This window comes from Neolamprologus multifasciatus, chromosome 7 (genome assembly GCF_963576455.1).
Source record: "Neolamprologus multifasciatus chromosome 7, fNeoMul1.2, whole genome shotgun sequence".
Lineage (NCBI taxonomy): Eukaryota > Metazoa > Chordata > Actinopteri > Cichliformes > Cichlidae > Neolamprologus > Neolamprologus multifasciatus.
Window position 1 is genome coordinate 63,776,010 of NC_140445.1, and position 18,269 is coordinate 63,794,278.

An 18,269-nucleotide genomic window follows, 5' to 3' on the forward strand; every position below is an offset into this window, starting at 1 on the left:
GGGGACCGGACAAGTATCAATCCAAGGTAATTGCCCCAGACCATCTGCCTGTCAGTGTGTTTGTTCAACAATTTGTCGTATGTCCATCTGTTGGGCAAAATGCCTTTGAAAGCCCTGAATGGCTTTATATGAAACTTCAGGGCATAATTGCTTTATTATTTTTTTCTGAACTGCTAAAACACCAACTCCTAATTCTCAATTTGCTATGAGAATTAATCATATTCGCCACTCTTATGACAAAAACTTTAACTATTTTTACCTAGTGAGGCCTTTTTTTTTTTTTTCAAAACTCTAAACACATTCTCTCAATGATAGATTGATGACGCACAGATGTTAAAACTGTTGGCTTTTGCAGTTACTGATGTGATGAAACCAGTAGAAGCTATTTCAGACTGCGAAGCAAGCGTGCGGTGATGGTTCGTACCAGTAAATATTGGAAACAATCTGAAATGAAGAAGAGGAAGAGAAGAAGGGGGAGAAATCATTTCGGTAAAGAGCAGTTGTGACAGACCATGTGTTTGTACATGCAATCACAACACATATGAATAAGCCACTTACATTTCTCATACCATAATTTATCCATCTTCACATGTTTTCCACATAACATAGTGTTTAATTGATTTATGTGTCTTATATTGGGTTAGAAAAATGCAAAAATGACAATTTCTTTAAGTAAAATATAGTATGAGACATACAAGTCTTATTAATATATTTTGTGTTTTTACTTGTTTCTTATGTAAACAGCAGACACAGGACAAAGTGAACAATCAAATCTAAGTAGATCCTCTGTTGCACGCGAGCTGTGCACTACTTTATTTTGTAAATATTAAGAAGATGGATGGAGGAGGGGTAGCAGTGGAAGATCCATCTCTTTTTTTGCTTCATATTTTTGGAATTTTTTGAAAACCTGCTAATCAGCGACATGAGTTTGGAAAAACTTGTATGACACATACTGATCACTGTGATTTCCATTTTTGATGCAGTGTCCAATGAATGTTCACTAATGTTCTTATTTTTTATTCTCTGTGTGTGTGATCTGAAACTACTGTTTGGTTTCGAGCCCAGATAAAACCCCATTTGATGTGTTTGTGTGGTTCTGCCAACGCGTTGGCAGAACCACACAACCTGTCAATGTTTTGTGATATGTTTTTGTGTTTGAAGTTGTAAGAAAGGTCCGTAATATGTGTCTTAATTAAACTGATCGGTGTAGATGGAATGCTATAGCTTTGTTTTAACTTCCTGGTTATTTCCACTTACATGTTGGATGAAATCTTTGAAGTGTTCAAATGTCTTTTAGGATTGGGATTTTTTTTTCTTTAGGATATTTTCTTTTGTCATCACTTCTCAAAGTAAAAAATACCATTTTAAATGGATGTTTTTTGGATTTTTCAGGAAAACAATGTTCACATTCAAAACAGTTTTATAGAAGTTGCCAGTTTCACATAAATGTTTTGCGAAGTGAAAGGTGAAATTGGAGATGTTTCCCAAACTATTGGGAAATGCCATTTGCCGAGTTACATCCTGTTTCTACTTAAACCAACAGTAAAACCGTTTTGCAATACAAAGCATTTCTGTAATAAATATGTTGTTCACATTCTGAACCTTCAAACAAATGGTTTGAATAAATATGTGGAACTGCAAAGGTTGACACAGCTGAAATACAATGTACTTATACAGACACTATTCAAGCATTTCTGATGTAGCTTACAGGAAACACCGGGGTGATTTTTTAAAAAATCTTCTGTTGATTCCAGTGTATTCACATTTAGTGTGTCCTTATGGCATTATTACAAAGCTCATTGCTAACTAATCAGCAGAGTTGGTCTGTTTATGCTCTGGCTGCAATGCAACTATAAAAATGTGTCACAGTGTTTTGCTTATTTAAAAAAAATCAAGCTTATTAGGCATGATCACACTGTGTGACGCTGTTTAGACTGTTTACGACAGAGCTGAGCACTTGTACATTTTTAAGCATACTTATGTATTCTATACCATATTTCATATCTGGCATATTCTGGACATTTCATAGCTCAGATGCTGTTTGACCAAGTTTATGTCTCATAAAGTATTCTCTTGACGTTGAGGATTTACCAGTGTTAGTCCTTTTAGATGCTGTGGTTGAAGTATCATGAATAAACAATGCATTGCTGATGGAAGAGCTGCATTACAGTGATTTTTAAAACCAAACAAATATATGTTGCACATCCCATGGGTCTGTAAGACTTCATTTTTATGCCTGCTTTGCTACTATAGGATCACTTAGACATGCAGCGGTCAGCTCTACATATATGATGTGCGTGCAGGCTGCAGGCTCTCTGACGCTTTTAATGAATGAGTAATTGCATAACTCATTGCAAAGCTGTATGGCTTAGGACAGGCAGTACATGCTGAACACAGCTCTTCCCTCATAGGTGAGACTGCTTAAATGTAGTTGTATAACATTTGTAGATTATTATTATTACGCTGTGCTTTTTATGCAATGGAAACTCAGAACTTAAATGAACTTAATTTTTGGGTGCAGCATACTTCGTCAGGGTTGCAAAGTGTGCAGTACTATGTTAACAACCGCCCACGTGTCTAAATGGACAGGTTTAATTTAGAGGTCGGTGCGCATATTGCTGTGAGTGCAGGATCGCTGGTAAATGACAGATTACTCACATTTGTGTGAGCCCATGTAATCCGATTCCAGTTTATTCTGTGCAAATCTCATGTCGTCATGCTGTAGCCTACAGTGGGAGCGCTTTAGCTTCGTACAGACGTGAGCAAAAGCACACGGAATCATTCAACCCAGATGCACTTTGCACGGCTCTGAATAACCAGCAGAGATTCACGTCACGTCATGTCCGAATATTTATTATCTATTAGCATTTTTTATACCTACTAGAAAGAGTGCACATTAGTTCTTCTCTCCTTCACATAACACCGTTAAAAAAACTCAGTGTAGGCTTTAAAAATTAAACTAAAAATATAAAAAACTACAAGCAGTGCTTTTCTTGACATGATAACTTCTCTTTCAGACTTTAGTCCATCACTATTTTCTCTTATTACTTGCTGTAGATTAATGAGAAGTCCAAATCTACTTTAACCCCATTCCTTAATATTAACATATTTAATCTTATAGTTATTTAAACCATTTCTTTCACATATGTATAATAAGTTATAGTAGTTATATGAGTACAATGGTGTTCCCTCTTAATTTCCCTTTTTTAAAAGCGCCCAGCGCCCTGAATCTGAAGGCTTATTTTAATCATTAAACAAAATATAAAGAAATATAAAGATTATTTTATTAGCAGTAGTAGTAGTGTTATTATATCCAAAGTTTTTTTTTGTGCTATGGACAGACAGAAAGAGAGAGGGAGGGGAGAGAGAGACACACACACACACATTCAGGGTCTGCCTCATCGATTCGATCGTCATTCGACTCTCTCGCTGCACACCAAACTCGCTGCGCTCTGACCACTGCAACTTTTGCAGAGACTCCTCACTCCACAGACATGTCGCACAATAGCTGAAGTAAACCTGTCATCGTGGCTCATCATTTGAGCCCACAGAAACACACCGCGGGTGGGATTTGAACTGCACAGCCTGTCGTCTGTCGCTCGCCTCGCATCGGACCCTAGCTTTGAAAACGCCTGGATATGAATTATGAGTATTTTCCTCACTAATGAACTGGACCAGTAATGCAGGAGACCGCGTCGACCCTCTCATCAACATTTCAAGATGGCAGATTTTTATTGAGTTTTGAACAGAAATATCGCTTTATTTTTTGCCATGAATAACAGAAATCCTTGCACCGATGGCCCCTGTATACGAAGGTAAGGTGGTTTGGAAAACGTGCTGTTTTCCCCTCCAGTGCTGCTGTGTACTGTATCAATCGTGGCACAACTGAATTGCGGCTCATGCGTAGGGGAAAAGATGCGTTGCAAGCTCTCTCATTTCGCCAAAATCATGCAACCTGTATTAATATTAGATTTTCTAAACCTTACACGAGCCGACTGTCAGATCGCCGGCAGCTTTTCGCCTCAGCGCTTTAAACCACAGTTAAAGAATATTAGTGAAGGCTCAGTCAGATCGAGGTGCCAGTCTGAGCTGTGTCCGTTAAAATCGCGCTGATGAGGTTGCAAACCTCCAGAATAAGGTCAAAGATAAGTATATGTTTAGGCCACGGTACATTTACCACTCTCCGTTTATTTGTGCTCGTGTTTGTTCCTGGTAGAAATTTCTTTAGCGTTGCTCGAAGAGGGAGAGGGAATGAAAGAAGGTCGGAGACCGATCGGTCCCAGTTTCGCCTGCATTCATTCTTCTATCTCCCATCTCCTCACATCAGTTTAAAAACTAGGCTATCTGACTTTTAACGCTTCGTCAACCTCGGGGTATTGATTCACACACGTATTTATGTTCCGGAAACGATATGCAGCCTTAAATACAGCATATTAGCTATCGCTGCAGCATTTGGCTGTGACTAATCCAATTGAGAGAACACTACCCCGTACCCTTACATTATTCGCTGCCATGCATTTTTGTTATTATCCTAAGAGAACAATTCACACACAAACGCAGTGATTGTTGACTGCAATGTCGTTGCAAGGTGGACTAGCAAGCCTTTAAATGTAAAACAATGCAAGCGGTCCATTATAATCCGCGCATGCAAAATCTGGGTCTGTGAATGGTTCAACTACTGTACAAATAATACCTAGAGGTTAAATGGAGTGATAAAGCAGTGGTAACGGACAAATTAAATTACGTGCAATTTGATGTTGTATATATATATACATTTTTTTTTTACTTAATTCATTAGTAGTTACATATCAATCAGAAGTAGGCAACTGTAGCGATGCTCATCTAATATACAAAAGGACAGAAAAGCCTGAGCAGTAAAGGGAAAACAACGATGTAAGCTCTACATACTGATGAGATCCTTATACAAATTGAATAGTGGCAGAAGCAAACGGTGAGCCTTGGTGTTTCTCATATTTAGTTTGTAGCAGCCTCATGTTTGCTTATCTTCTTGTCCACTCTATAGTCCCTCTGCTGGCATTAAACGGAACCCCTGATTTTCACTTCGAGAGAGAGAACTGTTCAAAGTAACACTTTTAACACACTTTAAAGTGCCGTTAGAGAACTATCACGAGCAAAACTGAGTCTTAATAGGGATATTTGAGTTACACGATGGCTCATTTGGGGATATACAGCATCACGAAGCGCAATAAGGTGCCTGCAAACTCTTGTCTGTGTGCTGTTATGTCCCTATAGCAATATTGTAGTGATTTTTCATTAGGGGTGTTGAAGCTTAGAGGCATAGCCTGAGACTCTGGCGCTTCGACATGAAAAGGAAAGTTGAAATGAGACTCCTATGCAAAAGGTAATTAGTGTAAATTACATTCCCTGGCTTTTCCCTTCACCACCGAGGGAAGGAGAAGAGAAGAGAAAGAGGCAGCGAGGGGAATTAATTACCTTGCCTGTCCTCCCCGGAGTTGGGGAGGGGTGTTATGAGAAGTCATGAAAATGACCAAAGTCTCCGGTGGAAAATAGGTGTGGGGGGGGGGGGCTTCACATAGAAGAAAATCGGCTATTATGTTAACGACTCCCGCTTGTCTGCAGAGCAGCTAATAACTTAAATCTATGTGATTGACTACTTCCTTTGATTGTTTAAAGTCAAGCACACTGAGGAAAAGCCCATTTGCTTTTGTTTGCTGATCTCGTATTCATAATCACTTACGAGAAAGCATTTGTTTAAAGAAGGCTGAGATTTTCAGGACTGACAGTGGGCATTGTGCTAGTGTCAATTTGTGTTGTTTTTCTCTTGCCTATATTTTTTCAATGTTTATCTTCAGTCCTCCTTGGCCCAGATAGAAGGCCATCATGCAGACCTGCTGCCAGAAAAGGTAGCGGTGCGATCGTCCTGGGAGCCTGGTCTCAAAACCCAAACTGACACCTTGATGGATGTCTGATGAGCTGAGCAGGTCCAGCAGCCTCTAGCTGTGGAAAAGCCAATATTCAGACACTGCCAAACATGCCTGCCTGGCTAGATATGGGTGTGCTCATGCATGCATGTGCATATGTCTCTATCTGTCTGTGAGTCCCTGCACAATCACCCATCACCCTTTTATAGGGCAGAACTGCAAGAGGATTAGACAGCTGCAGAACCGGGGACCAGGCGGGAAAACAACTTCATTTGCAGATCTGCCGCTTACAGGTCAAGCAGTGTTATTCCAGAGTGGATTCATTCATTCCCGCCTGGAAAAATGGACAGAGTATGACTCAGAAGCCGATGATGACGATGGCGGCGGTGACAGGCGCTGCAGCATCACGGGCAGATTAATGTTTTATCCATCTGCGCAGCCATTATGTGTTAATGCGACTTTGAATTACCTTGTGGTTTCCTGGTATGGGGAATGCACCCTGCCCTTGAAGAGGGGAACGTACTCCACTGAGGACAGAGAAAAGAGACAGGACAGAGACAGCAAGAGTTTCTCAGAAACTGTCCTCAGCCCTGCCTGCCTCCCTTTTCCCCTCACGCTTGTTTGGAGCTGCTTGATTGATATCTTCCTCACAGACCACGGCCCAGGCTCCGACTCCAAGGTTGCAGCTTTTTAAACTTTGATTAGAATTGCAGGAAAAACCCTATGGGGCCCTTCGCGGCCACTTGCTGGGCCACACCTCCACGGTAGAGTCGGGGGAACTGATGGAGAGTCTCGCTTCCTGATTGTTATGACAAGCAGGGTGGTGTGTTTAGCTGTTCAGTGTCCATAGTGAACAAAGAGTCAAGCTTGGAGATGGAGGATAGCTAAACAGTTAATAAGTAATGGCTTTAAACAGCACGCATGAAGAAAGTTTCAGAACTGCAGATCCTCTCTTTTTCCCCGCTTTTACTCAGTGGTCATTTTGATCTTTTTGTTGACCTGAGTCCTCACCTCATGACTTGTTTGAGAGGGGGTTTGTTCGGAAAGGTTTATGAAAATGGATAAGCTGTCTCCACAAGTATTGCTCTCTGCATTATTCAGAGCTTCCTATCTGAAAAGAAAGTGAAATCCAGGGTTTGGGGATTCTTTGCGCTATTGATTTGTTAAAGCATTTAGAAGAAGAAGCAGAGGCTTTTGGAGGGAGGTAGAATGTGAGTTTTATATGAAGACGGGGGCTATGCGAGCTCTCTGATGTTCCGAAATAGTTCACAGGTGTGCTCGGAGAGTTTTGGGAACAGATGGGTGTGTGGTAGGGTCGGGGGGAGCGGCGGTTGAGGCGAAGCTGAAATGACAGGTTAGTAGAGGCCAGCCTGACACAGGAGAGCAAGCCTTCAATATGAGCAGGCTATTTCAACAGGCTCAAGTTTTCATATACTGTTTTCAGCAAATTTCTCTGGAGTAGACGTGCCTCCAAGACTCTAGTACATCAGTCTTCCACTTCTTTTCTTTTGCAAGAAAGAAATGTGACTACGATGCAAGAGAACTTTGCATTTCTCATTTTCTCATCAGCCAGTGCTGCTTCAGTGCATCTGTCATATAGTTCAAACCCCAGAATCAGCCGAGGTCCACATCAGTTGCTGACATTAGTTCGTTTTTTTCAAAGACGAAGAGGGAGCCTTAACCCTGCCGAGTGCTTGCACAAGGCATTTCCCTGTTGGTTTTCATGCATGTGTGAAAGCGCTCCCCCCCCCACTTTTGTTTCACATTGTGTACGGTGTCAGCTCGTTTGAAACATCTGCCTCTGGTTCTGACTAAAACTGTAACGGCTCCAGGCTGCGTCGGAAAAGAGACCGAGTCGACGAGCATCTCTAAGCTGGACTTTTACATGGAATATTAAGTATATTTGCATTAATCATTTTGAAAATCTACCGTGAAGATATGGCGGAAAACAGATTGGTGTTTTCTGGTTTTACTCAGTGGATACATTTTGTAGCTTTAAGAGGGGTTTCCTTATAATTTAGGATCAAGAACATTCTTAATAGCTTCTCTTACTACTGTGATATATCACTGTCTGTTAAAAGGCGCGATGCTGGGAGTCTTGTCTCTGCACTGGTAACACATCTATTGCTTTAATCGTCTATGAAAGCTACAGTTCAAACAAAGGTTAACATTTGACTACTTCTCAACGCAGCACAGAGTGAATAAGCCATTTTGTTAACTTGGGCCTATTAAATAGTAACTACAAAGAGATTCTTACAGCATGAAAAACACTTTAAACGCTGAGCATGTCTAATACTTTATTGCACAGTGCGGCATAAGAATGATCTGCACTTTATTTATTTTATTGCATGCTCACTTTGCAATCTCTCATCATCCGCACACGACCCCCCTCCAGTTCCCACCCTGCGCTTCCCCGCCCCACCCCCACGTCTATCTCTTATCTGTCCTCCCATCCCGCTCTGTTTGTTGATAAGCCGAGAGGCCATTGGCCAGCACACATGGTACCCATGTGACACTTCAGCAACAGCCTGATGGCCAGATTGGAAGCCCCGTTGTATGTGTGTAATTGGAGGCTGCTTTTGAGAAGAGGTCTGGCTACTGTAGCTTTTTTGTTCTTCCTAACCCTTACCCCCACCCAGACTCCCCCGCCGCCTCCCGCCTTGCTCGGTCTCTCCTGGTTTGTATTATTTGATTATCCCATCAGTAACCCCCAGAACCCAACCACCACCTTGTTTTCGGTGCACACTGTCGCAGGTCGTAATCGTATTGTTTGCGATAAAGCCCCCCACACACACACGCGCACACACCCCAACCCCACCCGCACATGTATAACTGACATTGTACTCTCTGGAAGAGAGCTGCCAGTGCTGGCAGTATTTACCACGAGCTCATTTGGCCATTTATCTTGACTCAGAGTGCACACGCACACATGATGAAACAAAAAAAAGTTTTACAAAGCATGTGTTGCAAAGACAACAGATGATGTACGGAGCTGCAGCTGGATGGGGAGGACAGCTACCGCACTCGCAGCCACTTCATTTAAACAAAAGATCCTAACCGTCTCTTCATATTATGTGAAGCGCAGAGTGAAAAATGGTTTGCAGTTTTTAATCAAGCCTTTCATAACCTCTACATTTTTCTCCTCTTCCGAGGGAAAAAGAGGCACGGTGGGCGGATGAGGCTAGGGGAGAGAGGGGACTGTTTACAGACAGATATTAAAACGAGCACAGAAGTACCGAATTAAATAGTAAAATTAGGGCGCTCGAGTATACGCACCTGTATTCTTTGACATAGCTATAGGCTCTTCCATGTGCGGTCAGCCAACATGGACTTAGTGCCGCTGCCAGCCCCATCACCACTCCTGGCTCTGGCCCCTCTCAGTCATGGAAGGGAAGTGGAGCGATGGGCGGCTGCTGGCGGCCCCTTCACAGATGGCTGCAGGTACAGCGCTACGCTTGGCTGATAACCAAAGGACTTCAAAGCTCAGACGAGTGCTTGAGCCCATTTCTGTCCAGAGCCAGGAGGCAAAAGGCACAGAGCAGAGAAAGGAGACAGCAACAGACAAGAACTGGGGTAGTCAAAAGAGTCAACAGGCATGGAAATGAGCAGCTTTAGCCTTTTCGTCTTTTGCTCCCATGTTCAACCTTATATATAGTCGTTCAGCACTTACTCAGTCACTATAATCTCATCATATTTTTCTGTTTCTATACTTGCTGCATGTTTGTCATTATTCAGTTACCGCGAAAGCTACGATGACACATCCTCATATTATCCAGAACCGGAAATGAAAATAAGGTGGCCATTGTTATAGATAGGCACCACTTCCTTTCAAGTTTTCTTTCTCAGTTTTGTTCAGATTGGGATTCTCTCAGGATAGCGGCGTTCCCTGTGGAAAATCATTTTCAATAAATAGTAAACTGGAACTGAAACATCAAAAGAAGCAGGAGGTAAAATGATGATGTGTTGATAGAAATCTTTCAGTGATGAAATCTATTTAATATTCACATATGTAGGGAAATGACGTCTTTGTTGTTGCTAAAGGCTGGAGATCAAGTCTTTATGAGCTTTTAAGGGATAATGTAGAGACAACAGACGTTAAAAAGTCATTGATTCGATTAGACATTCCAGCGGCTCCTCTAATAACACTGCAGCTGGCACAACAAATAGCTAAGCGTCCCAACTGTAAGAAACATTCCTCCATTTTTGCTGTACCTGTTTGCCGGAAGAGGCTCGGTAACATTGAGACGCAGCATAAGCGAATGATTTGATTTGAATGAAGTAATTTAATGGCAGCCGGAGGCTTTTTATTGAAAAATCGTAATATTTCTGATCTTTATAAAAACTTAAAGTAATGTTTTTTCTTTAATTTTGCTTTTATTTGATTCTCTGACATCTATAAAAAGTATATTTTTTAACCATCATATTTATATCAGAACACTTACAGCAGTAGCATCGACTGCAAGGCTGAAAAAGCTCTGCAAATAAAGCTTCTGTGTTTCGCATTTACGCGAGGCTTATTAAAAGCTTTAACACTGGTTCATGGTAAACACGAATTAACTGAGTTCAGGAATCACGGCGCATGTTTGTATCGCTGTGCCGCAGTATATAAAAGAGGGTACACACCTTTTAGATTCACTCCTCACTTCAAAGCCTCAGGCACATTAGGGCCAGCCAGCAGCTCTGCCTGGCAGCCCTTTGAACTGACCTCTGCATTCAGTGTGAGAGACAGAGATGGAGAGAGGAAAAGGCATTGAAATGGGGGGGTGACGTAGACTGGAGAAGTATGGGAGCATTGTGAGGAGGGAGGTAATGGAGCCGAGGCTGAGAGATCGGGGTGGGTGTAGGGGAGAGACAGAGATGGTGGTGGTTACTTTGCGTGGGTGGTTTCTGAGGAGGTGTGGGTGGGGGTCGCAGATTTTACCCTCATTTAATCTGCATCCTACATCTGAGATCAGTGGAGTCCAGTGAGGCGTCTGCCTCCACAGCTCCCCTGACAGAGCACAGCAGCTGCTAATACACACACCAACTTGTTTGCGCTATTCCAGCATTTTTAGAGAAGCTGGCCCAGAAAAAAGGCCAAAAGTTGACCTTTAGCTATGAGGACCTGCTCTATTTCCCCCCCTGCTCCACAACCGTCCAGTCCAGGCCAGTTATTTCTACCTCATTAAGCCCCAGTGAAACATACACAGAGTGTGAGTTTGCCATTCACGGACATTTAAATTGAAAGATGTAAACAAGTGTTGTCCTTCTCGATGGCATGAACTTCCTCCAGTCTGGATCAAAACACCTGGCACTTCTTTCTCATTGTGAAGCATCTTACACTTTGATTAATCATTATTTACTAACTTCCCACAACCTCTCTTTTCCATCTGTTAAAATTCTTCTCAGCTACACAAAACTGAGTTTAGAAATCTCACATAGCTGCACAGATCAGACCCAGTCTGGCAAACTGTTGCAGCGCCGAATGCCACGTGCTTTATTTAACAGAGTTTGTTGTAATAGCAAAACAGATTTGATCTGATTTTCCTTTTGAAGGTGTCACCATTTATGCACGCCAATTCGAATATGTGTTTCCTATGCACGTTGTTAAATTGATGGTCAGAATAGTCATTTCCTGTCTGGGTTTGGCTGCTATTTGAGACTCTGAGGACACTGTAAATATAACCAGCTAAAGCCACGATTTTCACACTGAATCAGACGCATTGGGCTGACTTGGCTAGCGATATTTATTACCTCAGCTCTGTGGCCAGAAGGACTCAACCAGCCATGTTTACGACACACTGTCAGTTGGATTAAGGACACATATGCCTCGCTAAATTGGTATGAGAGCACATGTCTGCGTGTGCGCTATAATCTTTTAAAAGCTGTTTGAATATATCGAGCGCTGGGCCTCACTTTGTCAAAGAGCTGACAGACAGAATAAGAGAAACGACACCGGGAATAATGTTTTGAAAAGAAGATGAAGAGAGATTAAGAGATTAAAACACTTTATTAAGCATGCATATTGATGAGTCACCTGCTGTATGAGGCACAAGTACATGTTGAGGCATCTTAAAGGCATGTAGCCAAAATTAGTCTGATCTGTAGCCTTAATAGGCCCTGAGCACCAGATTCACAGACACCCCTGAAATATCACACACACATCTCGTTGCCTGGGGAAGCATGTGCACCATCTCCAGCCTCTCTGTGATAGGAAGGTAATACCACGAACAGGATCCATCTACATGTAGGGGTTATAAAGAGCACTGATTTGTGATAGACGAAATTGCCCGTTTCTTCCTGTGTCTACTGAACTCATGCGCCACCATCATCACTTATCGTTATGAGACAAAGTGGCTCTTCTTTATTTTCCTTTTACTCGGTGAGAAATAAGGTGTCAGATATCCAGATTTCTTTTTTAAGCCATCCGTTTGCAAGTTTGAATACAGCTGTGTTTTGGAAATACGGGAAGTGATGGCTCTGCCTTTGCCTGATTGGTCCCCCAGGTGCATGTTCATGTTCAACTGGTTCCTCCTTTGGTGGGGTTCACCGCTGGGTTTTCAATGTGTGCAACAAATTAATTCCCCTGAGTGTGTGTGTGTGTGTAAGTGTATTTTGGGGTGGTGTTTTCATGACACTTGTTGCTGCTTAGCTAAGATGCCTTTAGCAGATAGCTGCGAAAATCCACAGAGCGACCGGTTAATCATAAAGTTACACAAATGTCCTAAACATATACAAACAGTGTTGGGGAGTAACGGAATACATGTACCGCCGTTACGTATTTAAAATACAAAATATGAGTAACTGTATTCCGTTACAGTTACCGCTTAAAAAGGTGGTATTTAGAATACAGTTACTTTGTTGAAATAAATGGATTACACGGCGGTACTTCCCTGTTTCATATTGTCGCGGGTCAGGACTGTTTGGGTTTTGTTTGACAGCTACGTTCTGTTGTTACAGTTGCCATGGTTACAGGGTGACGCTCTCTCTCTGCGTGTTTCCTGGGTGAGAGAGAGCCTGTTGTTGTTGTTCTTGTGCTAAGCTAATAGGCAGAATGCTACAGGTATAGCTCTAAAGAATGTAGCATCATGGGCAGTGTAGTCCGTGCTGCAGGGAGAATGGACTGCCATACACGTTATGTGTCTGTGAGCGAGGGAGGGAGAAAAAGGAAAAGTACGAGCTGTCATCGAGCAAAAACGGGAGCTGGAAGCATGTAAATATAATAATAACCACTGCAGCCAAGAAGAGAGCCTGACGAGCCTAGTTGTAAGTAAGCTATTAAGACTCGACTGTACACCGTGTTCGTGTTTTCCTCCAAAAACAATAAGTTCCGTTGGAGCAGCCTTTCAACACCTCTCTCTGTCTCTCGCTAGCAAAGTTGACCCAGACAACAAAGTAAAGCTAGTTTTCAACACGAACCGACATATTAGCCAGAGGTCCCTTTACTACGGTTCGGAGCCGCGGACCTTCAGTAACAGTAATAAATCACAGCAATAGTACATTCATGTAGTTGTAAACAGCATGATAATATATTAAGTAATCCAAAGTATTCAGAATACGTTACTCTCATTGAGTAACGTAACGGAATACGTTACAGAATACATTTTGGGACATGTATTCTGTAATCTGTAATGGAATACATTTTAAAAGTAACCTTCCCAACACTGTATACAAAACCAGTGTGCGGTAGCCTGTTCCATGGGACAGGGCAGGGAGGACCATCTTTTCAAAAATATCTTTCTATTTTACTCTTAGTTCCTTTGTTTTACCAACAGCAAACAGTATTTACTGTACAATATAAAAAAGAGTAAACACTTTGGTTGTTATGGTTATGGCTCAGATGAACTTATAAGAATTTCTGCTCAAAATATATCTTGCGTCAAGTGCATTGAAACAATTAAAAAAGAAGAAATCTGTTATTATAATTTGAAGCTTTAGAAATAAAATCGAGATTTGCATCTGTGAATTGTTGCTTCAGTCTTTTGTGCTACGAGCATTACTTTGAATAATGACTAAAATGTTGATTTGCACTTGACAGGAACCCGGCTTTAAGCATTTTTGCATACGGACATGTGCGTCGCACCATCATTTTGTGTTTACATATCTTCTGTCTGTTTAAATTAAATGGCAACCTTTTAAAAAGGCAGGTTGAGGTGCGCTGCAAGACCGGCAAAAAGGCCGCCGTTCACTTTCACAACAAAGAGCTCCTGGATGCCAGAGCAGTTTGCAGAAAATAATCCATAGTGCTCTGGCTGCTCTCAAATCAATTTGCCATTGTACAGCGCTTTCTCCCACATTACACTCATCTGTATGTCCTCCCCCATTGTTTGCTATGTTTGGTTACTGGTTTGGCCTGTAGTTCTCGTATGTTGATCTCATTATATTACATTGTGTCATTGTGAAGCTTAATGACATAAGAGGAAGTACGGTTTAGCGGGTTGTTTCTTACTGTGTTTAAATGATAAGCATTGTGGAGAGCGGCCGCTTATCGTGTGCTCGGCTCTGCGTGGCCCTGCCTGCTCTGTGCTGGAGCTGTAGTCAAAGCAGCACAGCTTGAGGCATACAGTGGATGTCATTGGCAGTGTAGTCAAAGCCTTGTGTTAACAGGTGCCATTGGTTCACGGTTGGGTAAATCTTTAGCTCCCCTCCCTGCACCAAACTCTTTCTTTCTTTCTTTTGGTGCGAAGGAAGTTTAGTGCACACATTCGTGATTCGATTAATAAGCTCAAGCAAACCCACTCTTGTCGCCCTCCTCTTCCTCCCACTCGTGCTTCTCCTCCTCACCTCCTCTTCCTCTCCTCCACCCTGTTCAGCAGCTGGTTAGGCTGACCTAGCAGTATAAATGTTTTTTCTCGCACCGGCCGTTTTATGAGCACATTTACAACACGGATAACTGCTTCCTTATCTGCCCGCAGTTGTCCCGGGGTAGTAGGCTTTTGACTTTTACAACAAAAGTGTTAACATTTGAACTTCCAATACTCAAAGTGTCGTAGCTTAGGTAGGCGCTAAGAAAGGTAATAAATTCAGATTGTTGTTTTTCATCAGTTGCTTTGAAATATGTGGAGCCATATGCACTCCTTTGTATCTGTGCTCCTGCACGCGCTCACGTGTGGACGCTTGTGCGACAGCGCGCGCATGTGTGCGCGTGTTCGTGTTTATGTATCTACGCATGTGCATTTTAACAAGCGCCGAGTGAACATGTTATCTCACAGCTAACACAACATGTTGTATCTTTGGCTGTTTGCTTCCAGGAAGGGGAGAGTTGAGGGAGTGTCACATTTACAGCTGGCATGTTGTTGATTTTCGGTTTAAAAAGGGCCGTGTTTATCTGTGAAACAGTATTCGTATTTGCCTTTCGGTCTGCCCGTATGCTAGATTGTACTCTTTTGTGTGTTTGTAAGAGAGTGAAAAGACGTGATGAGGCGCTTCCAACTGGTCAAATATTGTAGTCAGAAAGAGCGCAAAGCCTGATGGAGCAGCAGCCTGCATGACAGCAACTCCCCACAAGCTTTTCTGATGCATTATTCTATAAATAAGCAGAGATGAGAGAGCTAAAAAAGCAGACAGGATGGTCAATAGTGGCCTCGAGAGAGAGGGGGGGGGAAAACAGAAAGGGAGAGAGACCATGCAGAGTCAAGCTCCAGCTCTCCCACAGAGGACAGAACTCAGGCAGGAGGCAGGAACACAAGGCTAAAAACCTCTGCATGGACACGATTTTCCTCTTCCGTGGCGTGTTCACTGTTGCATTTGGCCACAAAGTCACTGGAGCTACAGCAGGCTTTTCAATTTGTTGGACAGGTCCATTTTTGTAAAGTATAGACACAGTATAGAGTCTTTGACAAGAGCAGAATAACACTGAATGTTTTATTTTGTCTTCTATCTAAAAAATGGTATGAGGAGGAGCACAGTCGTGCAAACAAGCAGCTAAGAATGAGATAATGCTTCGTCTAGACGGGCAGAAGTCGCTTCATTAGACGGCGACTTGGCCTACCACCCAACACCCTCCAGCCCGCAGACAAAGAGATGTCCAGTAAAGCAACGGGGTCACCAGAGTGTCTCTTTTGGTGTCAGTAGCCATTAGGCCTCAGGAAGTAGTCCAAATATAACCAGGCCAGGGGACATCAACCAGACAGACCTGACTCCCGTTTCTGTCTCCCAGGTGATTGTTGGTGTGAGCTGTGTCTCGCTCTGCTCGGTCCTTTGGGTACAGAGAGAGCGCGGAACAGGAACTCTAGTGAACGATAAATATTTAAATTTATTAGAATTATTTTTCATTCGTTTTTCCTGCAAACTTACATTACATTAAGCCATTTTAAATGAGGATGTCTACAAAAGCATAGATATTTGAGAATAACCATGAGTGAGCTGAACAGTAATCAAGTTTTATAAGACTGTTCGTAATTACAAAAAACTATTTGGTTGGTTTGTTGGTGTTTAACTCTGCCAAGTTGTCAAAAGAGTATAAATGACAGGTTTAATAAAAGGCAGCAAACAGAAGCAGGTCACAGGCTAGAATGTGAGGGCCACTCACGGCTCTCCACGCTCTATTCTTCTCCCCTCCCTTTCAGTCCATCTCTCACCCTCACATGGCATGCAGAACGACCCTGATACTCCCAAAAAAGAAGATTAACAAACCCCTGACAGAGAAGTAATCTCTCTGAAAACATTGACTATTACCATTTCAACATGCTGCCTCTAAACAAGGGAAAATGCCTCTGTGGTATGCTTAATTGCAGTGCGCGGGACACACAGAGTTCCTTTAGGTATGTTAAATGGACAGCCTTGGCTACTGAAGGCATTCCAGCATTGTAAATGTACAACAATGGACCTTTACTGTTCTTTGCTCGGCGCAGAGTTCACAAATTTAGCTAAAGTTCAAGAGGACCATTTGAAGGGAACGTCTTTTGACAGAGGCTGTTCAGATTCTGAATCATAAATACTTTTAAACTTCATTCGAGGTGAAGACTGATTCATGAGGACTGGTGCTGCCATGGAAATGAAGTATAATTGGTCACATTGTTTCCTGCGTATGTTGTCATGAGATAACATTCCAGCCGTTTGACCTTTTATGTTTAGTTCATTTAATTACTTATCTGTTTTCTGCACAAGGCTCATAAACTGTCGTTACTTTAGCTTTAGCTGTGCCGAATATCTCGACAGACGAAGCTGAATTTCAGATTTTTGTTGGCTATATTTCAGAGCCCTTCCCCAATTTAGACAAACAGGCTCGGCCTTCAGTTCGTTGCACCGTGTCGACAATGTTAACTGAACTCTTTGACCACGGGGTTCAAACTGACAGGGAGTCAATGAGTGACTAAGATCACGGTTCAGGAAGAATTCGTGTGATACAAATGCAGGAGCAACAAGCCCAATCTGGCCTTGTAAAACCTTGAACTATCCATAATCACGCTGGCAGATATGTAATGTTGGAATTTTCCATACGAGAAACAGGCTGGCTCTGCGCCCGTCCGTCCATCTCTGTGCTCATCAGTCTGTGCCTGTGATTATCCTCTCAGGCTCTCAGTCACACACTGTTGACACTGCCCTGTGACGCAATGCATCATTCAAATTATTTTTAGCGTAAAGTCCAGGCACAGGAATTGGTAATCCAAGGAGTGACATCTGGCCTTCAGGGCTTATGTGATTAGCAGAGAGCCTTGCCCCTAATAGCCAAGCGGACGTTCTTCATTACCTGCGAGTCTGGACCCGAACTTACCAGGTGTGACCACTTAAACTACAAAAAAACTCTACACATTAACGATTTCTCAGACAACATATGTGCTGATAACATGGCTAAGCCTCTAAATAACTGCTACGCGGAGGTGCTATCTGCTACTGTGCAACATTTGCCAAGCTTACAGCGAGCACTGTAATGTGCACTCTGCCTTCAATCCTGCCGCATTAGGGCTAAGACCAGATGAACAAAGAGATAAATAGTAAGTCCAAGCAAGGCCAGAGGAGAACCTAAAAAAAAACCAAAAAAAAAGCACAAAAGCAGGAGGAAGAGAGGTCATGAGAGTTAAAATAAACAAATGAAGCAAAGTATAGTGGAGGGCTGCCAGCATCCTACTGAATTAATCATCATCATCCATGAACGGAGCTAATAATGACAAAGTGACCAGTCATGTCCTCTCCTCGATGCTTTCTGTCCACAATTATAGAAGTCATCCCATTTTGGGGGGGAGTGTGTTCCTTTAATTATCTTTGAACACAGCAAAACTTTCCAGCTTCCAAGATGTCTATTAAACACACAAAGCAGCAATTTTTCCAGCAGTAAACAACGTTTAAGGGTCGCTAGCGTTGTGTGCATGTTGTGACGGTAATAATCTTGGAATCGTGCATCAGTTGATCAGCAGTGGCCTAATTGTGCGTGCGTGTGTGGGCGTT

General features: G+C 42.5%; 1 protein-coding gene across 4 annotated transcripts in view; it reads left to right on the forward strand.

Moving 5' to 3' along the window:
• Nucleotides 1-3,414: 3,414 nt before the first annotated feature.
• Nucleotides 3,415-18,269, forward strand: part of hipk2 (homeodomain interacting protein kinase 2) — a 72,621-nt gene continuing 57,766 nt past the window's right edge. For 3 of the 4 annotated variants that reach the window (XM_085165068.1, XM_085165069.1, XM_085165072.1), the window contains exon 1: nucleotides 3,415-3,815. In XM_085165068.1, the coding sequence (XP_085021194.1) occupies nucleotides 3,797-3,815 (19 nt within the window). In that variant the 5' untranslated portion in view covers nucleotides 3,415-3,796. The remainder of the gene's footprint in view (nucleotides 3,816-18,269) is intronic. The other variant, XM_085165071.1, reaches the window with a different exon arrangement.